At 39.6% G+C, this 22,545-nt stretch overlaps 1 protein-coding gene across 3 annotated transcripts in view; it reads left to right on the forward strand.

Moving 5' to 3' along the window:
* Positions 1–22,545, forward strand: part of LOC122777478 (dedicator of cytokinesis protein 3-like) — a 69,932-nt gene that overhangs the window by 43,911 nt on the left and 3,476 nt on the right. The window contains exons 18-53 of one of the 3 annotated variants that reach the window (XM_044038754.1): positions 169–340; positions 432–529; positions 824–907; positions 1,627–1,727; positions 1,813–1,894; positions 2,709–2,879; positions 4,552–4,744; positions 4,843–4,970; positions 5,636–5,782; positions 5,874–5,972; positions 6,069–6,163; positions 6,317–6,392; positions 6,508–6,608; positions 6,716–6,774; positions 7,966–8,114; positions 8,204–8,289; positions 8,383–8,409; positions 8,530–8,625; positions 8,711–8,771; positions 8,869–8,962; positions 10,389–10,537; positions 12,378–12,464; positions 12,685–12,789; positions 13,549–13,690; positions 14,112–14,278; positions 15,467–15,553; positions 15,662–15,841; positions 15,953–16,036; positions 16,836–16,952; positions 17,618–17,760; positions 19,015–19,150; positions 19,445–19,526; positions 20,376–20,491; positions 21,178–21,262; positions 21,346–21,468; positions 21,571–21,656. In XM_044038754.1, coding sequence (XP_043894689.1) covers positions 169–340; positions 432–529; positions 824–907; positions 1,627–1,727; positions 1,813–1,894; positions 2,709–2,879; positions 4,552–4,744; positions 4,843–4,970; positions 5,636–5,782; positions 5,874–5,972; positions 6,069–6,163; positions 6,317–6,392; positions 6,508–6,608; positions 6,716–6,774; positions 7,966–8,114; positions 8,204–8,289; positions 8,383–8,409; positions 8,530–8,625; positions 8,711–8,771; positions 8,869–8,962; positions 10,389–10,537; positions 12,378–12,464; positions 12,685–12,789; positions 13,549–13,690; positions 14,112–14,278; positions 15,467–15,553; positions 15,662–15,841; positions 15,953–16,036; positions 16,836–16,952; positions 17,618–17,760; positions 19,015–19,150; positions 19,445–19,526; positions 20,376–20,491; positions 21,178–21,262; positions 21,346–21,468; positions 21,571–21,656 — 4,008 coding nt within the window. The remainder of the gene's footprint in view (positions 1–168; positions 341–431; positions 530–823; positions 908–1,626; positions 1,728–1,812; positions 1,895–2,708; positions 2,880–4,551; positions 4,745–4,842; positions 4,971–5,635; positions 5,783–5,873; positions 5,973–6,068; positions 6,164–6,316; positions 6,393–6,507; positions 6,609–6,715; positions 6,775–7,965; positions 8,115–8,203; positions 8,290–8,382; positions 8,410–8,529; positions 8,626–8,710; positions 8,772–8,868; positions 8,963–10,388; positions 10,538–12,377; positions 12,465–12,684; positions 12,790–13,548; positions 13,691–14,111; positions 14,279–15,466; positions 15,554–15,661; positions 15,842–15,952; positions 16,037–16,835; positions 16,953–17,617; positions 17,761–19,014; positions 19,151–19,444; positions 19,527–20,375; positions 20,492–21,177; positions 21,263–21,345; positions 21,469–21,570; positions 21,657–22,545) is intronic. The other 2 variants (XM_044038755.1, XM_044038756.1) reach the window with 2 other exon arrangements.

Raw genomic sequence — 22,545 nt, forward strand, 5'->3', positions numbered from 1 at the left:
CCTTTTCTTTATCTTCCCAGAGAACTTCAGTTATTCACGGCTGTCTGGGGCGTAAAGAGCATTTCATAACATTTCAAGCTTTAACCAAAGTATTTCACAAACAGTAGCGTTAACTGCCTCTAAACCCTGATGATTCGTCTCTGACCCTCTGGTGTCCATCCTCCACAGTGTGATGAAAATGCCACTTTCAGTAACCAGGGACTTTACCTGAGTCTGCCCTGTTGTAAAGAGGACTTCAACAGCTGTCCCAACCTGCCAGCCAACCTACCCTTCCAGAGGAGCCCCAAAGAGGTCTTCTGGGTCTCCACCATACTGTGCTCCACCAAACTCACACAGAATGGTAATCTGATCTAATCTCACATGGCCACTCTTGGATCCTGCGTTTCTGTTTTAGTTGAATTTAACTCAGTTTTCTGTTATGCTCATTTCAGTCGACCTTCTGGCTCTCCTGAACTGGAAGGCTCATCCCGACAGGGTGTTGGATATCCTTGGTCGACTGCGTCAAATCAGCGGAGAGGAGATTGTCAAGGTCACTGTGCTCATTTACTAATGATCTGAAGGATATAAAGAATATTTTAACTAAACACTATCTGTGTGATGCACCAGGCATCTTTGATCAAGCACTTTCCTATGATCAGCTAAAACCTAGTGTGTGTGACTTTATGGATTATTATTTTACAGCTTTACATGACCTACATTTTATGGTGTATGCTGACTTTTTTAAGGATTTACGTTACTATTTTAGGACTGTGTTTGTGTATGAAGATGCTACCCTTCATTTTCAATGGATGTAATCTAACTGCGGTTCTTTTTCTTCTCACAGTTCTTGCGAGATGTCCTGGATACACTCTTCTGTCTTTTAGATGACAACACAGATAAATACGGCCCACTGGTTTTTCAGTCACTGGTAGGACATTTTAAGAACTTAAAAATATACTCACATTAAAGTGGCAATATGTAAAATACTGTATGTGAAACTGAAGATACTGCAAGCCCAATTCAAAATTATAAAGAGCGTTGGTTGCCAGGAAGTTACTAAACCATGGAAACAAAGAGCTGTAAACACTCTGTGTTTATGCACATAGTCATACACATAAGATGTAACTGTTTACATCTGTTTGGTTAATTTTTATATATCAGCAACAGGCGGAGATTGAAGTGTGTGAAGTGAGTCTATTCCAGGCAGCAGCAGAGTCACAGAAGTGGCGATTATCACATGAGAGTAGAGATAAGCGTCAATAAGTCACTAAGAGACAGAGAGACCTTGGCTGAAGCTCAGTCACTTACCTGTAGGGTTGCAACTAAAGGAACTTTTTTTTTCTTCTCATAATCGATAAACCTCGACTAATCGATTAGTTATTCGGTCCTTTTAAGTTGAGTAATGTAAGGTATATTTGACCCATAGCTTGTTCTTCTGGCAACCCAGGTGTCTACGATCTGCTTTATTGTGTGGCTGTTGGTGGGTGTCACAACAGTCCACAACACTGTGCATCAGTGCATAAACGGAGAATCTTCTGTATATCAAGTCATTTTAGACTTTAATACTATGCATGTCTTACCTAATATAGCTTTTAATGGGTCTTAAATCAGAGGAGATAACATTTATCTTGTTATACATGTGTTCAGGTGTTCATCATTAACCTACTCAGGGACAGCCGTTTCTACCACTTCAGACCTGTCATGGACGCTTACATCCAAAACCACTTTGCTGGAGCTTTGGCATACAAGTACGACCGCATAAACTTCATCTTTAGAGCACATGGAAATTTGAAATTGACATACATGTGATAATGACGCTCGCCATTTCTGCAGAGAGCTGATTCGATGTCTGAAATGGTACATGGACCGCTCGGCCGAGGTCATCCGACAGGACCACATCCAGGAGGCCATGAGGGTAAAGCGTCACACACATGCTTTTCTACTTGGTTTAATTTCTGTCTTGGCTTCTTCTTCTGGGAGTAATTAGTGAGACTTGTGAGCACTGTGAAAGAGAAGGGCTGATTAAGAGTAATGTGATGCCGTTTGAGACCTCAGGAAGTGAATTCCCAGCTGAGAGAAAAGTTAATGAAAGGAAGTCATAAGAAACCCATTATATTGACAAGCAAAGAGTGTAACGTTTCCAAATGGGTTTTTGATTTTCCTTTGTGATGAAATGATCTTGAGTCCTTTTCCAGACTGTAAATTGACACTTTTGTGTTGATTTCCTATCACAAACCCATTCAAGACTCTCTTACTCTGTCAGTGTGGGCCACTGAAGGACCTTGCAAGTGAGCCTCGGTCAGGGATATAAAATCAATCGACTTACCAAATGATTTGAAACATATCGTCTTTACTCTCCAGAGGGAAAAAATTCCTAATTACTAGAGCTGAATGATTCAGGTAAAATTGCGATTTTAATGCTAGATAGACAGAGTCAAAACATTAAGTGTTCTGTATACTATTGCAAAGATACAAGCTTAAAGATGTTTTTGAAATTTCAAGGTGAATGTGTTACATTTAAAAGAAAATTTGAACATGTCGAGCGGGTTGGAAATAAATGTCATAAGTGCTACATTCTGTCCAGTGTATAAATCTGGTCGTGAGACTTATGAGCCTCACTTGACTGGAGTTTGTGTGAATCTCTACTTTGCTCTACTCGTCTAGTCTATAGAATGCAGAGACGTTGTATGTTAGCTGACCGATTGTGTCCATCTGCATCTAAACTACAGGCTCTGGAGTACCTGTTCAAATTCATCGTCCAATCTCGTATTCTGTACTCGAGAGCCACCTGTGGGATGGAGGAGGAGCAGTTCAGAGCGAGCATACAGGAGCTCTTCCAGTCCATACGCTTCGTCCTCAGCCTGGACAGCCGCAGCTCAGAGAATCTGGTGTTCACACAGGTCAGATAGTTTAGCCCTCACTCTCTAACATCACCTGCTTGGCTTTGTCTTTTTGTTATCTTTGTTTTTATTTTTTTTCATGTTTTCATCTTTTGAATTAATTTGAATTATTTACTTGTTTCTCATTTTATCCTTGTGACTTGTGTCCACCTTTTCATTCCATAACTGATGGTTTAATCCCTCACCCGTCCCTGTTGTCCCATCCATGGCTTGCTCTTGTACATTTTAGAGGTGTGATCAGCTGCATGCTTCTCTGTGGTCACGCTCCAAGGTTGGTCCGACAACCTCAGAACAGCAGCCTCCTCAAACAGGATGATGTGTTCTAACTGATAAGCAGTGAGTGCTTTGGATTTGGCTGTTTTACTGTTTATTTTAGGCAGAATGTGGAGAAACTGAGATTCCATTAAGAAACCCTGTTCCCGCAGATCTCGTCCACACTTCTTTTGGAATGGCATTTACCAGATTAAATGGATAGTTCTTATTTTCAACTTGGGTTGTATGAGGTTCTTTATATAGTAGGCAGTGTTCATTAGAAGGACAGCAGAGAAAACATGTTGTAATAAATATAGACTGCATATAAAATTATTACTTAGTCATCTGGTTAGAAAAAAGAAGTCCAGGAATTAGAATAGGAGTAGCAGTTAGGGGGCAACTCCACTTTCCAAAATGTTAGCCTACTTTTCATTTGATTTATAACATCAGTCAACATATTCCTGAGGACTTAATGGTCTCAATCACTACTTTCAGGTATTTTTCTAGTAGAACATGATGTCAATTTTGTAAATTGTGTACCCGTTTTGAAATTAAAATAGATGATCAAGTGTGGCACATATGAGTGGACACCACTGTGATTGACAGCTGGTATCATCCAATAGGAGCGTGACTTGACACTGGCAAAATCTCAAGGCTTCAAAATGGTAGCTAATTTTGCAACCAGAAGGCTGTGTCTTTCACAGACTGACTGTGAAGTGGTTGTTTGCAGCCTCATTGAATTAACTAACACATCCAACAAAGAAAAAAAAGAGCAATAGAGCACCAATTTCCCCTCACAGCAGTTTTGTAGCTCGATGCATGTGTGGGGATAAAAAAAAAAAATTCAGTGTCTGTGTGCATCCAACATTTCAGACTTGAAGAAAATATAGAGAAGTTCAACTGATTCTGGAATTTTGTATAAAATAAAAACTGTATTGTAATATAATATGAACATATAATGACGGAGAAAATGCTGTCTGAAAGCAGCGCGAACAAATGAAAATATTCAAAATTCTTGTATAAAATTAAATAATTCTATTCTTTTTTTCAGTTGTGGTTTCTTTTGTGGGGCTACAACACTTATTTTCTGCTGCCCCAGTTTATTTTGGATTATGTTCCAGTTTGCAGTTCAGTACATCAAATGCTGTATTTAACACACTAACAATATACGTCATACACCCCCCACTTCAAAAACCCCCAAACTATCTCTTTATTGGTCCAGTGTATAGAATTCAGTGGCATTTTGGGGTGAATACCCTCTGCAAACAAACATGTTATTGTGTCATGTCAGCATCACCCAGATGTGGGAACTGTTTATGATGCAACACGTGGAATTCTTTGATGTTTTCATATATGGACATCTTTGGACATCTTATACAGTATATCCACTTTAAAATTCTGTTTGTGTTTTCTGGGCCAGGCTGCGTTGTTGAACAGTTTCCCCGACATCTTTGACGAGCTGCTGCAGATGTTCACCGTTCAGGAAGTAGCGGAATATGTCAGGGGGACACTGGGGAGCATGCCCAGTACAGTGGACATTGGACAGTCCATGGATGTCGTCAAACTGCAGTCCATCGCTCGCACAGTCGAGAGCCGCCTCTTCTTCTTCCCCGGTGAGACACATAGGAAGGTTAACAAAGAAGTTTTTGACAGGACTTTTCATTTTCACTCTCACTTTTTCTCTTCCATGTATATTTTTTTTCCCTTCCAGAGTCGCGTAGTATTTTGCTGCCGGTGGTTCTGCATCATATCCACCTGCATCTGCGCCAGCAGAGGGAGCTGCTCATCTGTTCTGGGATCCTCAGCAGCATCTTTTCTATTATCAAGACAAGCTCAGTGGTAGAATATATTATACTAAATTACACAATAATAAAGTAGTGGGGGCCATAGAATTCAAGTGAAATATCAATTTTAAATTGTCCTTGAAATCCACTTAATGGGGGCTTTTGATGTCTCCATAAAATAGCTAGTTAACTTTTGCAAAGCCTGAGTTGGCCAGCTAGGCATCCATAGCACAATTACAAAAACTTCAATCACTGTAACTAGATCTGCAACTAACGATTATTTTCATAATCGATTAATCTGTCGATTATTTTCTCAATTAAGCAATTAATCGAAATATCAGAAAAAAAGTTTTATCCACATCTAAGCTTAAACAATCGGAAATCTTGTTTTAATCATGAAAACGGCTTCAAACCGATTAATCAAATCAAATCAAAATAGTTGTCAACTAATTTAGTAATCAATTAATGTTACATCATAGAGAGGGATGTTTATCGGAAATCATTTCTGAATGTGATTGTTTAATATTTTTTTTAATTAACAGTGATCTTTAAAATTCTTAAATTTGATTCAGAGAACCCTGGCAGAGAACGCAACGTATTTCCCAACATTCAATAAAATGACCCTGGAAATTATCTAAATGCTGCTAAAAATGCCGTTATTCTGTTGTATTTACATGTCTGTGGTTGACTTCAGGGTCTCTCTGCTTCCTCACGTCCCAGGAATCTTCAGTTCAGGAGGAGGTGGAGATGATGGTGGAGAGTCTTCTGGACGTGTTGCTGCAGACGCTGCTGTCCATCATGAGCAAGTCTCATTCTGTGGAAACGTCCAGAGGACAGCGCTGTCCCCAGTGCACTGCCGAGATAACAGTGAGCCTCCGCTCTTTCGTTTGCTGTGTTTTTATGAATATTTTAAGTTGATTAACCTCTGTCCATATCTGTCATTGTCTCTTTTTTGCAGGGAGAGTATGTTTCCTGTCTCCTCTCTCTCCTCCAACAAATGACAGAGATCCACTTTCACCATTTACTGAACAACTTCCACAGCAAAGAGGAGCTGAAGGTGGGGAAATCATTGAGCCACAGAGCAGCAGAGGAAGCATTTTTCTCACCACACAGCTTTAACATTAACAAACTTAATGTCAATATCTTTACTCAGGAGTTCCTACTGAAGATCTTCTGTGTGTTTCGCAATCTAATGAAACTGACTATCTTCCCCCGAGACTGGAGTGTCATGAGGCTTCTAACTAGTCAGTGAGTCTGTTTTTCCTCTTCCTATTGTTCCCAGAGATGGCAAGGATATACATAAAGCCAGCTATTAGATCAGACTCCCTTCAGAAGGTGATGCTTGTGTTGCATATTGCCTCATCTATTTTTGGCTGACAGTGTAATGTTTGTTTTCTGCAGCACCATCGTAGTGACAACACAGTTCCTGTCTCCGGCGCTGCACAAGAACTTCTCAGAGGCCGATTTTGATTTCAAGGTGTGTGTGTTCCAACAATGAAGGAGTGGTGGCACCATACAATATTTAATGTTTTGAATGCCTTTGAAATGAATATAGTTTCAGTATAACACTAACTTTCTTTTGTTCTTGTCAGGTGTGGAACTCCTTTTTCAGTCTCACTGTTCTATACATCAACCAGCCCAGTCTGCAGCTGGAGGCACTCGGTCCTGCTAAGAGAAAGAAAGTCCTTGACAAGTGAGAAACAACCACATATCTATTCATTTATTTTGCTTTCTCCTCAACATTTGATTTTCTCTTTAATCTAACTCTCTGCAATTCATTGTCCTCTTTTTTCCTTGTAGACATGGAGACATGAGAGTGATGATGGCATATGAGCTCTTCAGCATGTGGCAAAAATTAGGTATGTAGACACAGCTACTCTATAGCCTCCTGCCATCTTCACACACTCACCAGCCATTTCTCCAGGTCTCGTGTGTTCCTAAAGAAGTGTCTGGTGTGGTCTTCTGATGCTGTCGCTTATCTGCTTTAAGGATTAATGTGTGTTCAGACACTCCTCTTCACATATTGGTTGTTTCGAGTTGTTATTTGAATTACTGCTGCCATCTCAAACCTGTCTGGTCATTCTCCTCTGACCTCCGGCATCAAAAAGGCATTTTATACCCAGAGAACTGCTGCTGATACTCGTGTTAGATCTTATCTAAATCCATCCATCCATCCTTTTCCTCAACATGAGGGTCGTGGGAGGCTCTTTATAGAATCAGCTACAAAAATAATGTATATTAGTTGCTTTCTGAAATCCAGACATTTTCCTGAAACCATCCATTTTCTACCGCTTTATCCCCCACAGGAGGATCGTGGGGGGGGGTTGTTTATTTATTTTATTTTATTGATTGTGCATGACAATAACAGTAAGTCTTTTGCACATTTTTCATCGTTTTCAGACATATTTTGTTCTTATTTTCTTTTTATTTATTGTTAAATATTTTATTTAATACCGTCATTTGTGATTTAGGAAGTGCTGTTTTACTTATTTGACTTTCACTGTAGTGTTACTTGCAGTCATTGCAATAGTTACAATAAATGCACTGACTATTGTTTTATTTTGTTCGTTTTTCGTAGGCCGACCCCATATTCACCCCTTAGAATGGAGTCATTTTGAATACTTAATCAGCACAAGACCATTATTCTGAGACTCTTACCATTTGAGATTAAAGCTAATATAAGGGTAAGCACATGCCGGGCTGACATTGAGATGATGCAAGCAACATCAGAAGCCCCAGAAGCATCATGAGATTAATGCTTTATTAATGCCGTTGATAAAGGATCCCAAAATAAATTTTTTGCTTAGGGCCCCATGAAATTTTTCAAATTTCTGAAAAATGTATGAGAATACAGAAGGAACATCTCCGAGTTGAACCCTCTTACATGTTCTGGAAATGTTCCTGCTTTTATCAACATAAGTTACTGAGTCAATTTCCAGTTGCATTCTTAAAATACTAAATACAGACAAAACTCTGGTAAAAACTCCAACTATGTCTGGAGTCGATTCTTATATCTAAACAGCTTTTGTGGGAATCTTTTTGCAATCCAGGTGACAACAAGCCCCACTTCATCCCAGGAATGATGGGACCCTTCCTGGGAGTCACTCTCGTCCCTCAAACCGAGGTCCGAAACATCATGATCCCGATTTTCCACGACATGATGGACTGGGAGCAGAGGAAAAATGGCAACTTCAAACAGGTAATTAGGATTTTATTATTATGTAAAAAGAAAGAGATTATGCACAGGTTTCTGTGTCACATAATGTAACATACCCACAATGTGTGTAGGTGGAAGCGGAGCTGATGGACAAGCTGGACAGCATGGTATCAGATGGGAAAGGCGATGATAATCACAGAGAGCTCTTCAGCCTTTTGTAAGCATCTGACCTGTGTTTGCTGTGCTTGAGTAACGCTGCTCTCATTGTATTCTAATGTACTTGTCTTTTTTTCAAACTGCCACACTCTAGAACACAGCTGTTTGGTCCTTACCCAAGGTGAGGCGACATCCCAGCCAAGGCCAAGAGACATTTTGGATTCATGTCTATTTACATTTGTTTTGTTTTATTTTAACGCTTCTATTTACCAAGACACGTGACACTTTATTCTCTGTGTAGCCTTCTGGAGAAAATAGAGCAGGAGACCTGGAGAGAGACGGGGATCTCGTTTGTCACATCAGTCACAAGACTTGTTGAGCGGTTACTGGATTACAGGTACTAAGATTATAGTGTGCATTTTAACACTACCAGATTATGTCATGTCAGTTACAGAGCAATGACATTGTTTCGTTACGTTTAGGGACTGCATGAAAGGAGATGAGATGGAGAACAAGAAAATCGGTGGTTCCGTCAACCTCATGGTGAGACGGTCGTGAGATATTTGGGATTTTTAAAACACATTAATAATATTTTTTTTTTTAAATGATTACTTGTCTTTTTTTTCATTTTAAATTCCAGAATTTCTACAAGTCAGAAGTTAATAAGGAGGACATGTACATCCGTTACATCCATAAGCTGTGTGACTTGCATCTACAAGCAGAGGACTTTACAGGTAACAGAGACATTGGCTCATTTTTAATCTGTGGGGTTAAAAGTTTTGTTTGGTACAGGTAACTTGTCATTATTAACTGATTGCACACAATCCCACGTTTATTACATCTTTTATAAGCCTTACGCTCACTCTTCTTTCACCATAATATTCCTTTGACCACAGGGACAGAGGTTTTCTCATAAAAAATGGTGACTCAGGTTTTTGACACAAAGGAGCTCCATAATTTCATGTTGAAAACAATAAAGAGAATCATGTTTACACAGAAGGGGAGCTCATATGACACAATACAGGCTCCAGGTAAAAATACCAGTGGCAATACTGGCATCTACTACTACTGCATCCTGCAACAGTTATCAAACTGTGAGAGTGATGAGTCTAACTAAACCCAAATCTGCAAATCTTTAGAACCAGAATTTTCATATTGCCAATACAGGCAATGCAGACCTGCCATTCACACTCACACTGTTGTAAGTTGATGTGCTATCCAAATAGTCTTGGACACTTTATTTAAAAGTGAAATTCTACATTGTGTCACTTTAAAGCTGCACTGTGCAACAGTTGATGATTTCATATGTCAATCACTTTTAAAAGAAAGAATTCTTTTGCCTCTGTTGCATCTTCATAAACGGAAACAATGCAATAATTATTTGTGTGCCGCGTCTTTCAACTGGAAAAAGGCTCTGTCAAGCAGTACAAGAGTGTCAGATCTAAATGAGGGAGCACTTTGTGTGTAAACAGCAGGAGCACAGGGGTGGGCGGGGAAAAGCAGCAGTGGAATTAACTTCTGAAACTTTTCATGCACGCTTCTTTGTGTTTTCAGTCCAAACTACAACCTGTTTGCAGTCGTCTTACTTTACTAGCCCAATGTTGGTGTTGTCTCCATCTGTTTTGACATGAAACAAATTATTTCCTGTGTGCAGGAGATCTAAACACCACTATATTGGGAAACACTGAGAGAATAATGTGGAGCTGATAGACTTAATCAGCACTGTTTTAACTCATTTGACACTGTTTTAAATCTAACAGACCTGGCTAAATGACCACTGTGTGATAAATTTCTTACTGACATGTTTTTCATTTGATGACTGTGTAAAACATTTGTAATAGGGAAAGACAGTAGGTGGAATGATTTCCTCTGTGCAGGTGCTGTTTGCACCTCTGGCCAAAAATATACCAGAACGTACTCACTGAGCTGTGAGCAGCTCCTGCTCTGTGCCACTGACTGTGCGCACACACACACACACACACGCACACACGCACACACACACACAAGCACCATCTGTTCACAAACACTCGACCCAAAATGTCTGGAAGGTATCGGTTCATCACTGTGGTGCCAGAGTGTGCAAACCCTGTACCATCTGCAGTCTTACGAGAGAGCAGAGTTTCATTCCATTGATCTTTGACCTGTACCTCCTTGCCACAGAGGCAGCGTTCACCCTGCTGTTGTACTGGGAGCTGCTGCAGTGGGAGGACCGACCCCTAAGGGATTTCCTCCATTATCCCTGTCAGAGTGAGTGGCAACGCAAGGAGAACCTGAGTCGTAAAATCCTCCACTACTTCAACAAGGGGAAGGCAAGTGGATTTTATTACGTCCTTACTTACATCCTTTTGTTTGACTTTAACATTTGAAATGTTAAAGACCTGGCTTTGCTGTTAAGTGATCATAGGTAACAATTAAAATATATTGGTATAAACTCCTTTTCTTTTTTACATTTTCCTTTTATCATAATATCCTCGTAATTGTTTGCATCTGTGGTGGTCAATTCAATCTAATCCTCTAAAAAAAATACACAGTTACAAAAATCTTTGTAAAATTAAAATATTTTTTAATGATAACATATATAATTTTTTTACTAAAATGAAATTCTTAATACATGCTTCAGTGCAAATATAAATTCTGTTTTGTGTTGCTGATATAGTCTATACATTTAAGGGTCTGTAGTGTTTTCATGTTAGGGAAATTGAACTAGTTTTAAATAGGTTATATATAGTATGCCGTGAAGTAGATTAAACATGTTGATGTTTAAAATCACAGTCACTATATGTATAAATTATGTGTATTATTGTTAACATTATATTGAGGGCTGCAAATCATTTTCCTTCGATTGATCTGTACATTATTTTCTCAATAATAATTGATTAGTTTGGTTCAAAAAATGTCAGTAAAATGTTCTTTTTTGTTATATGAAGCAAATAATTAAGGTTAATAAACGAGTTTCAATTATCTTTTAAAAAAAATACTCAAACCAATTGATCATTAAAAGAATTGCTGATTGATTTCATTGTCATTGATTAATAACCGATGAATTAAGTAATTATAGCCAGAGAAATGTAGTAAAGCAGCTACTGTGCATCGTCAAAATAAAAGCATGCCATTGTCATTGTTTTGCAAATGGAAAAACACTAAATGTGAAAAGTAGTATGCAGCATTTGCTCTCACTATTACACTTAAAGGGTCAGATGGGTCAATAATGATTTGCTTCCTGGAGTCAGAGCTCCCTGCTGATGCTCGTCAAACACAATCAAATTAGCTAGAGAGAACAATGACCTCATGACTCTCAGAGCAACTGAGAAGAAAATAAACATGGCCTCATCGTCCTCCTTCATAGAAATTCAAAACTATCTATAAACACTTTATGTATTAAGTTGCCAGGCATTTTGCATGTCCACAATAAAAGCAGATGAGAAACAAATGCCAAATAAAGCTATGCTCTATTATATTCCACTTTCAAAGTGTTATCTTTTACATACCGTGTATAAGCAATAGTGTAATATCAATCAATTCATATACAATCAGGATTCTCATGCTCAAATATTGTAATTTGGTTCAAAAATGTTTTTATTTCATTTCAAAAGCCCTGCACTATTACAGCATAGTAGAAAAATAAGTCTTCAGTTTTATGTTATGCCATACTCTCACATAATTTTTTGGATACCTGTGCAAGTTTAGTTTAAATTAATGTAAATATTTTTTTGTTTTATTTACATTGTTTGTTTTCCAAATATAAAAGCCAGCTAATAATGCAAACATATCACTCTTAATTTCATGATAATAGAACATTTCTCAAACTATGATTGATATCAGAAATCGATTTTGAACTAAATGGTGACCCCAGGAAATCCTAATACAAGCAGCATTTGGTGTGAGTGCTTAATAAAACTTGCAAAAAAAAAAAAAGGCTTTGCAACACAACAAAATCAATACAATTGTGTTGACACAATGGGGAACTGAGCGTCCTTAATGAAGGTTTGCACTCTCTGAACGTTTGTCTTACGTAGCATGTGACTGTACATGTCATCACACTGTCTTTTCCAAAGTTTCCAAACTTAGTAAAATAAAAACGAAATGATTAATTGAGCCTCAGCTATTTCTAGCTTTAATCCTTTATCTCATTCATATTTAACTTTGCAGTGCTGGGAATATGGAATCTCCCTGTGCCGGGAGCTGGCGTTCCAGTATGAGACGTTATATGATTATCAGAGCCTCAGCTGGATACGGGTGAGTGAAGTCTTGTGTGCGTCCTCTTCCCACTGTTATTATTAAGCAAGCGTCCTCTGTGGTGCTGCTGCTGCAAAGTGTGTATTGTGTCAAACACAATACCCTAATTACCTGTGCACACACCCACATGCATCAGGAAATGCACAGAGTAAAATAATGTGTGTGATTAAATCATTACTCATCCTGACTCCTCTGTGTGGTGTTTATCACTCTGTGACAGAAAATGGAGGCAGCGTATTACGACAACATCATTGAACAGCAGAGGATTGAGCCAGAGTTTTTCCGAATGGGCTTCTATGGCAGGAAGTTTCCTTTCTTCCTCAGGGTAAGACTCAGGAAATCTCATCTCCTCGTGTCTGTTATAGCACAGACAAGTGTTGATTCTGCTGATGCAGCCACTTTCTCTGCTCTGTAATGCTTCAAACTACAGTATGTCAGCTACAGTAGTCGGTACAGGAGAAAAAGCCCTGGGAGGAAAATCATGTCATCATAAAAATCTATCCCTAGAACCATGAAGCAAGTGTTGAATACCTTATGACATATATATTAATATATTATATTATTGTAAGGTGAGACTGCTGAAATAAGTTGATGAACAGAGAGGCAGACAAGTCAATCTTCAGTTGAGGCACCTTTAATGCAACATGAGCTCACGTTTGACTGGTTTTCAATAATCCAGCCCGACTATTTTTGATAAGCTGTCCGCCAGAGATGCAGAGATGTTCTACAGTCGGTGTCTGCAGGAGTTACCAAAAGTATTTGGTGGCAAATTATAGAATTGAGTGGCTGCTGTACATAGAGGGATACAGCTGTGCTCCAGGACATGTTCAGTCCCTCTGGGTTAACAACAAAAAATGTTAAACAGAAATTTAAATCACTAACATTACATTGAAAAAAGGCCAGGTTTCCCATTAACAACAAATGTTTGAGTCTGTACAAGGACACTGTTACACCTAAAGAAAAATCCAATCGCATCATCATGAATATGAGACATGAATGTCATCATACTTGGTAGAACTTTATCTTTAAATTTACCCGCACATGTAATGTTCTTAAATCTTTTGTTTCCTCCTCTTCTCCACAGAATAAGGAGTTTGTCTGTCGTGGTTATGACTATGAACGGCTCGAGGACTTCCAGCAAAGGATGCTGGGAGAATTCCCACAGGCCATTGCCATGCAGCATCCCAACCAACCTGATGACACCATCCTGCAGAGTGATGCCCAGTGTATCCTATTTGTTTAGTTCGTAAAAGCAGCCTTTTTTTATATATATATATATATATTTTATTATGAAATTATCTTTTATTGTATAGGTTATTTAGGACCGTTGGTTGGAAAAACTCCTTTATTTAAGTCCAAGGAACAAAGCTGCAACCAGCTAATATATAAGCATTTGCTTGCTTCATACAATGTATCACCTCAATAACAATTTTTTTTTGATTTTCATTCAAGTGCTCGTTGTTTCAGATTTGTGGGAAAAAAATATGAGAGGTTTTTGCCGCTGAATAGAGATGCTGAACACGATCTTCACGCTGACTTTCCAGAGTGAGACAGTCAGCATTTCCCTCTTCCATCTCTGCTGCTCTCGCTCCTCTGTGAGCACACATGTCTCTCTGTCTGTCACTTCCTTGACACTTTGGCTTGTAGATTTGCAGATCTATGCGGTGACTCCGGTGTCAGACATTTCTGATGCGCCTCAGCTGGAGCGTGTGCCAGAGAGGATCAAGAGCTTCTACCGCATAAACAACGTCAGCCGTTTCCACTATGACAGGCCTTTCCACAAGGGGCCCAAAGACCGGGAGAATGAGTTCAGGGTACAGTGAGCCAGCAGTGTCACTCTCAGTCACATCCTCAGCTCTGACTTTATTCACATGTAGCAACACGAAATTACACTAAATAGATCAAACTGTGAATGTTACATGCACTGTATTTAGTTTATAAGATGAATGTGGCCTTTCAGGTGATGCAGACTTAGTTAACACCCCCTTGTGGCCACTGTGGGTATAAGTTAAGGCCTTCAATCTTTATTTATAAATCTGAAATTTCATGACACAATAAGAATAAAGGTAAAACTAAGGAGGAATGTTTTGTTTAACTCAGTTAGGGCTGTGCAGGTGTGGTTTGATGGGATTTGAATCTGAAACAAGAACTTGAACTAAACAATCCACCTCAGTTATACTAGGTCTAATAAAGATAATTGTGATATGGTGTTTATGCTCATTTAAATCAGTTGTCTTTCTTTAGTCTTGAACCAGTCTGATCATTCTCCTCTAACTGCTGCTCATTTCCTTATCATACCATTTTCTGTAAATTCTAGAGATGGTTGTTGTGTGTGAAAATCTGCAGTTTCTGAAATACTCCAGACCAACAACTATGCCACATTGAAAGTCTCTTTCAATGTCATCATTCTGATGCTCAGTTTCAACCTCAGCAGCTCATCTTGATCATGTCAAGACATGGCCGATTAGATATTTGCGCATACTAGCAGTGTACCTAATAAAATGGCTGGAATATGTACGTATGCATGTATGACTCACTTGTGTAGCACCCTTTGTAAGTGTGAATCCCTGCAGGTGCATTAGTCAGAAACACTGCAATATGATGTTATGTAAGGGAACAGCATTAACATGAAGAAAAGGAAGGCACAAGTTAAATCACGCCAACAGAATATAGATTTAATATTTGTTTACAATCATAACAATTCAAATTAAAACTATTTTTTACATTCAATGCTTAAATTCAGTGGTAAGCTATTTTCTATGAAAATATGAAACAAGAGACTTGGACCAGACACTGACACTGTTCTTTCCTCTGACACGCTAACCTACATTTGGAAACCACATCTGAACTTTTACTCTTTAGTAAGAACAGGCATACGGGTTTCCCCAACGCAGGCTTTTCTTTTTCCAGCCTGCTTATTCATCTGTTTTTACACACTTCATGATTCTTCCAGATGCAGTTGACAGAAAGCTGCATAACTTTGTTCTCTGCTTGCTTAACAGAGTCTTTGGATTGAGAGAACAACCCTGATTCTCTCCCGTCCTCTGCCTGGGATTTCCCGCTGGGCAGAGGTGGAAAGGAGAGAAGTGGTGAGCAGCTCAAAAATAACTGTTTTCTAAAAGCTCCTTTATATAACAGATGTGGTGCCACTCTGGTATGATGCTTCTGAGGAGTGACAAAAGTGCTTTTACTTCCAGGTGGAGGTGAGCCCTCTGGAGAATGCCATTTATGTGGTGGAGAATAAGACGCAGGAACTGCGGACTCTTATCAGCCAGTACCAACACAGACAGCATCATGGCAACATCAACCCACTAAGCATGTGCCTCAATGGAGTCATAGACGCTGCTGTGAATGGAGGCATTGCCAGATATCAGGAGGTACAGTTGTAAGATGGAGGGAGGGCGAGAGGGATAAAGGGAGGGAGGGACTTCTGAAGTGATGAATGATCATATGAGATCCTTATCCTTTGACTTCCTCTTCTGCACCAGGCCTTCTTTGATAAAGACTACATCAGCAGTCACCCTGAAGATACTGAGAGGATCACACATCTGAAGGATTTGATGCAGGAACAGGTCAGACTCTGCTTTAAAGGCCCAGTGTGTGAGACTCCAGATTGTAAGTGGAGGACTCCTGCACTCACTAAAGAAACTACAGTGGCTTTTGTATATCAGAAAGGGTGTTGTCTTTTCTTATTTGCATAGTTAGTGTCCACTTTAATACGAGAAACAGACACATTCTGGCCATTTTGTCCCTTTGGGCTGCTGTAGAAACACAAATATTCAAAGCCATAGAGAAAAAACACATTGTGTGAACTAATTTAACAGAGTTGCAGTGTAGATCTCGGGTGACATTCCCACACTGTACACAGGAAGTGATTTCTTTTATGCCAAGAAAGATGGAGGCAACGGCAATGCTGTGCTAGTAATGCAAGATGCCTGAAAACACAAAGAAGCACCCACAAAACATTTCAGAAGTGAATAATACTACTCAAACTGTCACTAGCAGTTTGATGGGATAAAGGCATCTTGTCCCAACCCTACCATGCTCTGCTGGTGTATACACATAAACGCTCCCTCGGTCAGGTCTGATAGTGTTTTCATTCAGATGAAGGACGTGTCATACAAATAATGTTGCAATGTTTTTGTTCACAAAGGCAGAATAATAACATCAAAACAGAAATCAACCAGAAAATGATGCACAGGGCATAAAAAGGCTATGAAAACAAGTTTTATTTTGAAGTGTGGGTAATATATTCAGTTTCTGCCCTAAACAACCCTTACACACTGGACCTTTAACTTCATGGCATGTGGAACTGACTCACTATTGCAATATAAACATCATTTCTATTGCTTCTATGTCTATGTTTTTTAGGTGCACATTCTTGGAGTGGGGTTGGCTGTTCATGAGAAGCTGGTGCATCCAGAGATGCGCCCCCTGCACAAAAAGCTTGTAGACCAGTTCCACATGATGAGGACAGGTTTACACCACGTGAGTATCCAGGTTTTCATTTTTCTGTTTGAGCCAGATTTTGCTGACCTATATGAGCAGTGTACTGTGTATGTACAGTAGATGCTATGTTTGCATGAGTGGTATAGAGTAGTAGAGGCTTTCACATCTTTCACATGAGGGCTGTGGGGAAGCCAGAGTCAATCCCAGCTGACATAGGATGCACCCTGGACAATCACCACGTAGAGACAAACAACCATTCACTCTCACATTCACACCTACTGTCAATTTAGAGTCTCAAATTTACCTCTACATGTTTTTTTGACCGTGGGAGGTAACCAGAGAACCCAGAGAAAAAACAAACACACATGAAGAGAACATGCAAACTCTACAGAAGACCCAGGGGTGAACTGGAATTCAAAGCAGTGACCTTCTTGCTGTGAGGCGAGCCATTACTCTGCTGTGTTGTAATTGTCTGGTGACCCGAACAATGTCAGCGGGGATTGGCTCTCGCTCCCCCAATGACCCTCAAGTGGTATCATTTGTTGCTTTAAATTATACTGCAATATGATAGGTCATATATAAACTGCAATATTTTAGGTCATATATACCTCCAAGCCCTCCATCCATTTGTGCAAAGGTTGCAAAGTATTTTATATTCTAGTCCTTCAGTGCAAGTGTTTGGGCAGTGTAATTATTCAGAGCAGTATATGGTTGGGTCTCAGCAGGGTGTGCCCAGTGTGGATCGATTTGGCCCCGCGGGCTGCTCGGGGGTCAACTCTTCTAGAGGCATCCTCTCCTCTCACAGCCACATGAGCCCCGAGAGCATGCGCCTCATACACAGACACAGGTGAGTCAAACATACACACCTCAGCCCAGACGATAACCAATATACTGTGCATGACAATAAAGAAGCGGTTTTAAAACTTGAGAGAATGTTCACATGTAAATAACCTTTATGTGGTGCTGAAAACTGTCATAACATACTGTATATGTGTGCGTTCAGTGGATGAGAGGCAGGAAAGGTCAGCAGTTCCTTCATTGCTTGTTGATGGTGTTGTTGTCATGTTTATTTATTAAAGTCTTGTTTTGTTGTTTTTCTTTTCTTTTGATGTATGTACTTAAGTGTTTTGAATTGTTTCATCAACCTGCCTAGGGTTACCTGCCTAACGAAGTACAAATACTTTATACTTTATTCGTAGAACACAAATGCGTACAATTTTCACATATCTGTTTTTTACTTCGTTATTTATATTTCTGAAAACTTTTACTTTTACTCCACTACATAAACACAAATAAAATGTGTGCTTTTACTCCGATACATTTCCCTTAACCATCTCTGTTACTCGTTACTACAAAATAAAAGTTGAGTTGGTGACGTAATGCTTGTTTGTTGACGGTAGTTGTTTTTATCGGCACCAACTATTAGCCGCTCAGCTGTTAGCCACATATTTCAGCTCCAAGTGGACTTAAAACACACCAGCGGCTCGTTGTTTACCGTGTCCGACGCCGATCCTCACGCAGATAAACCGCAGATTTCGTCTCCAAGTTGAATTAAATCACAGTGTGGCGTCTAGAAGCTCCACAGACACCATTCATGACAGAAGGACATTTTAATGTTGTTTGAGGTTGTCCGCCTGCACCTATTGTTATGCTTTTATTGTTAAGAAGCCACAATAAATGTCATATTCAAAATTGTAATTGCTCACTTTGTATTAATACTTTTACTTCTAATACCCAAGTACATTTTACATCAGAAAATTACTTTTGATACAGAAGTACAGTAAATGTCAGGTACTTTAAGACTTTTACTCTAGTAATATTCTGAAAAGGTGACTTTAACTTCTACCAAAGTCATTTTGTGGTAAGATACTTGTACTTTTGCTCAAGTGTTGCGATCAAGTACGTTATACAAGCATGGTCACCAGGCGACACAAAATCTAATACTGAGCGACGCTCGAGAGTGTCGTGTGGAACTGATAGACTCATATGACAATAGTTTGAATGTAACGCACATTTGCTTATAATTAAAAGTGATGTGCGACAGTTAAATTCATCTGTGTATACTGTACTATGGTATCTAAAGTGTTTGTTTCTCTTTCAGCCCTCTGAACCTCCAGGGTTCCATCCGTCACTCGTCCTCCTCCCTGTCGTCTCACACTTCCAGTGAGGCAGGAAACCTGGTCATAATGACTGACGGCCTGATGGGGGAGCATCCTGAGGAGGCTTTACACATGCAGGTAGAGCTGAAGGGAAAAACCACACCTAAATATGTTATAAAGTACAACTTTTATTCATTCATATTTAAATTAGCCATTGACAGAAATGTATAATAAGATTTATTTTTTCATCATCAACATTGATATTGTCACTTTAAGAGCTTAAGTAGCTAATGTTTAATAAATAAAGTATTACCATGCTGCTTTTCGAATAAACATTTAACAATAGTTTTCTATCTCCCAGATGAAATATACTAATCTGGGTCAGTGCTTTAATGGTTGTTTGTTAAATCTAGAATTGACTCTGTCTTACAGCCGAGCCCCTCTTCCTCCAGCCTGAGCTCAATCCGCTCCAACTCTTCACAGATTATTAACTCTGCTCCCTCGAGTGCCAGAGGTAAATAACACGGCTGCACAAAGCTGGACACTGGACATGAAGCATTGTTCTGACCAATGCCAGGATTTCTCTATCTGCATATGTTTATGTTTGCTTTAGGGGAACAGAGATGAGAAAAGCAATAGCAATCAGTAGCAATACATGTAACATGTAACGATGTTTTTAGGGGCACTGCATCTGGCAGCAGGTATACCCATTATATTCAGCAACCTTATGTTCTACGACCGGCTACACACAGGAGTCTGCAGTTTAATTTCTCATAAGTGTCAATGTGAGAGTGAATGATTGTTCGTCTGTGTGTGTGTGTTGCCCTGCGATGGACTGGCGACCTGTCCAGGGTCTGACCCGGCCTTTCCCCCTGCATCAGCTGGGATTGACAATGGATGGATGTTTTTCATTTATTCAGAATCAGCCTGGACTATAAACTACAGTGATTGGTGTCAGTTCTATGTAACCGCGCTGGTAGAAAGTCAATATCAATATCAACAGAGCTTCTCTCTTGCCTATTTTTGCTGGGAACCAAGCGTGGAAAAATAAGCGAGACACCTGAGCTCAAAAATAGACGCGTGTCTAATGCGCTCATTGTGAGCATGCAGCCGTGACGCACATGCAATGCATCTAGTGTGAACCAGACCTTACACACAATAGACATCTTACTCGCCGTGAACACAGTAACAATTTATTGTATATTGGTGAGACTGTTTGATGTTAATAAGAAAATGGTGGTTTGTGTTTTGGTGTTTTGGTGTATTTTAGAAGGGTGGGATGTTAGACGCAGCCCCCAGAGTCTCTTGTTACGCCTGTGGTTTTTGCATTTACAGTAAATTGTTTTTGTTTTGGTCTGTCCAGGCTCACCGTCTTTGCCTGATAAGGCCAAACACAACCGGGAAGTGATGATACTGCTGCCGTCTCACCGCGAGAGAGCCAACAACTCCATGTACTACAACATGGCAGAGAACGGACAGGTGGGTCAAACCCCCAGATTTTACACAACCAAACAGAGAACCACTCAGCACAGATTTAGCCAAATTACAAACAATTAAATTGTATACATTGCGCATACAGCATGGTATGGTAAATATAAGGTTGTATCGGTACTGTACCCAAGGGAAAGAGAAAAGGAAAAACAAAGAGTGACAATAAATAAATGAAGATAGATAAATGGCAAGTCAACAAGCTCACCAGGAAGGTTGTTGTTACCCTTTAACGTAGCACTGAGGTTTTTTCTTATTCCACTGAAACGGAACACATCGCAATGTGACAAGGAGAGGTTTACCCATTAAGGTCAACTGTTTTGCAATATTTTCCCAATATCTAGATATTAAGGGACACTGAGGAGGTCGTTTTTACACTTTACATTGAGGGGAGAAATCTGGGAGTTAATCCTGTTTAGAAAATGTGCAGATTTTGATTTTATTTTGCGTGTATAAAAAAAGTTTGTACCGCATGTAATAATATTATGTACACAGATGTACATATATTTTTCATGCCCATAGATGTTTATTCTCATTCATATTTTAATATTGTTTTGTTCTGTTTTACCAGACTACACAGTGGGGATGAGAGAAACTGAATTTCAATTCCTCTGTGTGTCTTTTTCATGCAGTTGAATTGACAAAAAAAGTGGACTTTGACTTGTTTATTTCTGCAGAACAACCACATGCAGCGTGCCTTACTCCAGCAAGTTAGCCCCTGTAAGCCGTGTGTCGATCCTCACATGAATCTGCCAGAGAAAGGTAACACAGCACACAGAAAACTAGACGTGTACAGTGTTAATGAACGTGTGTGTTGACTTGTTGATGTAATGTTCCTCCTCCAGTTTTCCCCAATGCTCCCAGCAGCTGGAGTCTGGACAGTGAGAACAGGGAGCAGGTGTCTTACATGCCAGCTTCCACTGGAGGAGGAATCATGCCCCCGGTTCCACCCAGGTCCTTCCCACCAGGTACTTCCTCTGTTCACCTAGATCTGATCTGATGGCAAAATCTCAGTGTATTAAGTTTAGACCCAAGTTTTTATTCACTTTGCTCCACTCTTGTGTTTGCAGGACACTTCCTGATGCACTGTGATGCATTTCACCACCAGAACAGTGACCCTCCTCCTCCTGCGCTTCCTGTTCGTTCTCTGAGAAAGGTACAACATCAGAGAAACAGTGCTTTTGATGTATTATATTATATATTATTAAATCCAGCATTAACTTAAAAAGTGAAGAATAGATTTTTAGTTATCTGGGAATGTAGGTTATGTCCCATAGAAGAAATAATGGCATTTTGGTGGTGATCTGGATATGGAAAGAGGGTCTGGCAGAGGTTTGCACTCTGTGCCCCTGATTTACTAAAAGCTTGTACGTGTAAAAGAAAAAGTGTGTTAAATTGGTATCATCCACAAAACTGTGCACGCTGATGAACTAACGTGACTCACTAGGGGATTGCGTCTGTTGAATGTACAAGATAATTTGCCGTGATGAATATGCAATACGGGGAGTTTTTACCCTCGCGTGCAAAATATAAGGAGGATAAAATGCAAATATGTGAATTTAGCACACGCATAGTGATCTGCTAAACCTAGTTATGGGGACTTTGTCTTTATATATTATGTAGTATCAGTTCTGTGTTGCACACAGATAGGAGGAGACGGATGCATGGTAACAAAAAACACAGAGCTGAGAAAAAACAACATGATAATCGCTTTTATAAAGTCTGTTTAACTGGAAATCTACTTAAGTTAAATCTTAAATACATTGGTATAATGTATACTGTTTCACCATCTCTGCTTTATGTGAAGACTTGCAGAGTGTGCATCTCTCCCATCATTGTTCTCCTTTTGTCCAGTGTCTGGCTGCTCAGTGGTCTGCTTGGTTTGTGGGACTTCAAAAAATGGCCTGCATGCCCTCTTAAATCCCTCAAACCAGGGCCATTTATAGCCATCATGGCAGAAACAGCACTGAACAACAACCTGGTGTCATGCCTGTACCAAAGAGGGCACAGCTACAACCTTCTTGTCCATAATAATATGTTTATTA

The sequence above is a fragment of the Solea senegalensis genome, linkage group LG11 (genome assembly GCF_019176455.1).
Source record: "Solea senegalensis isolate Sse05_10M linkage group LG11, IFAPA_SoseM_1, whole genome shotgun sequence".
NCBI lineage: Eukaryota > Metazoa > Chordata > Actinopteri > Pleuronectiformes > Soleidae > Solea > Solea senegalensis.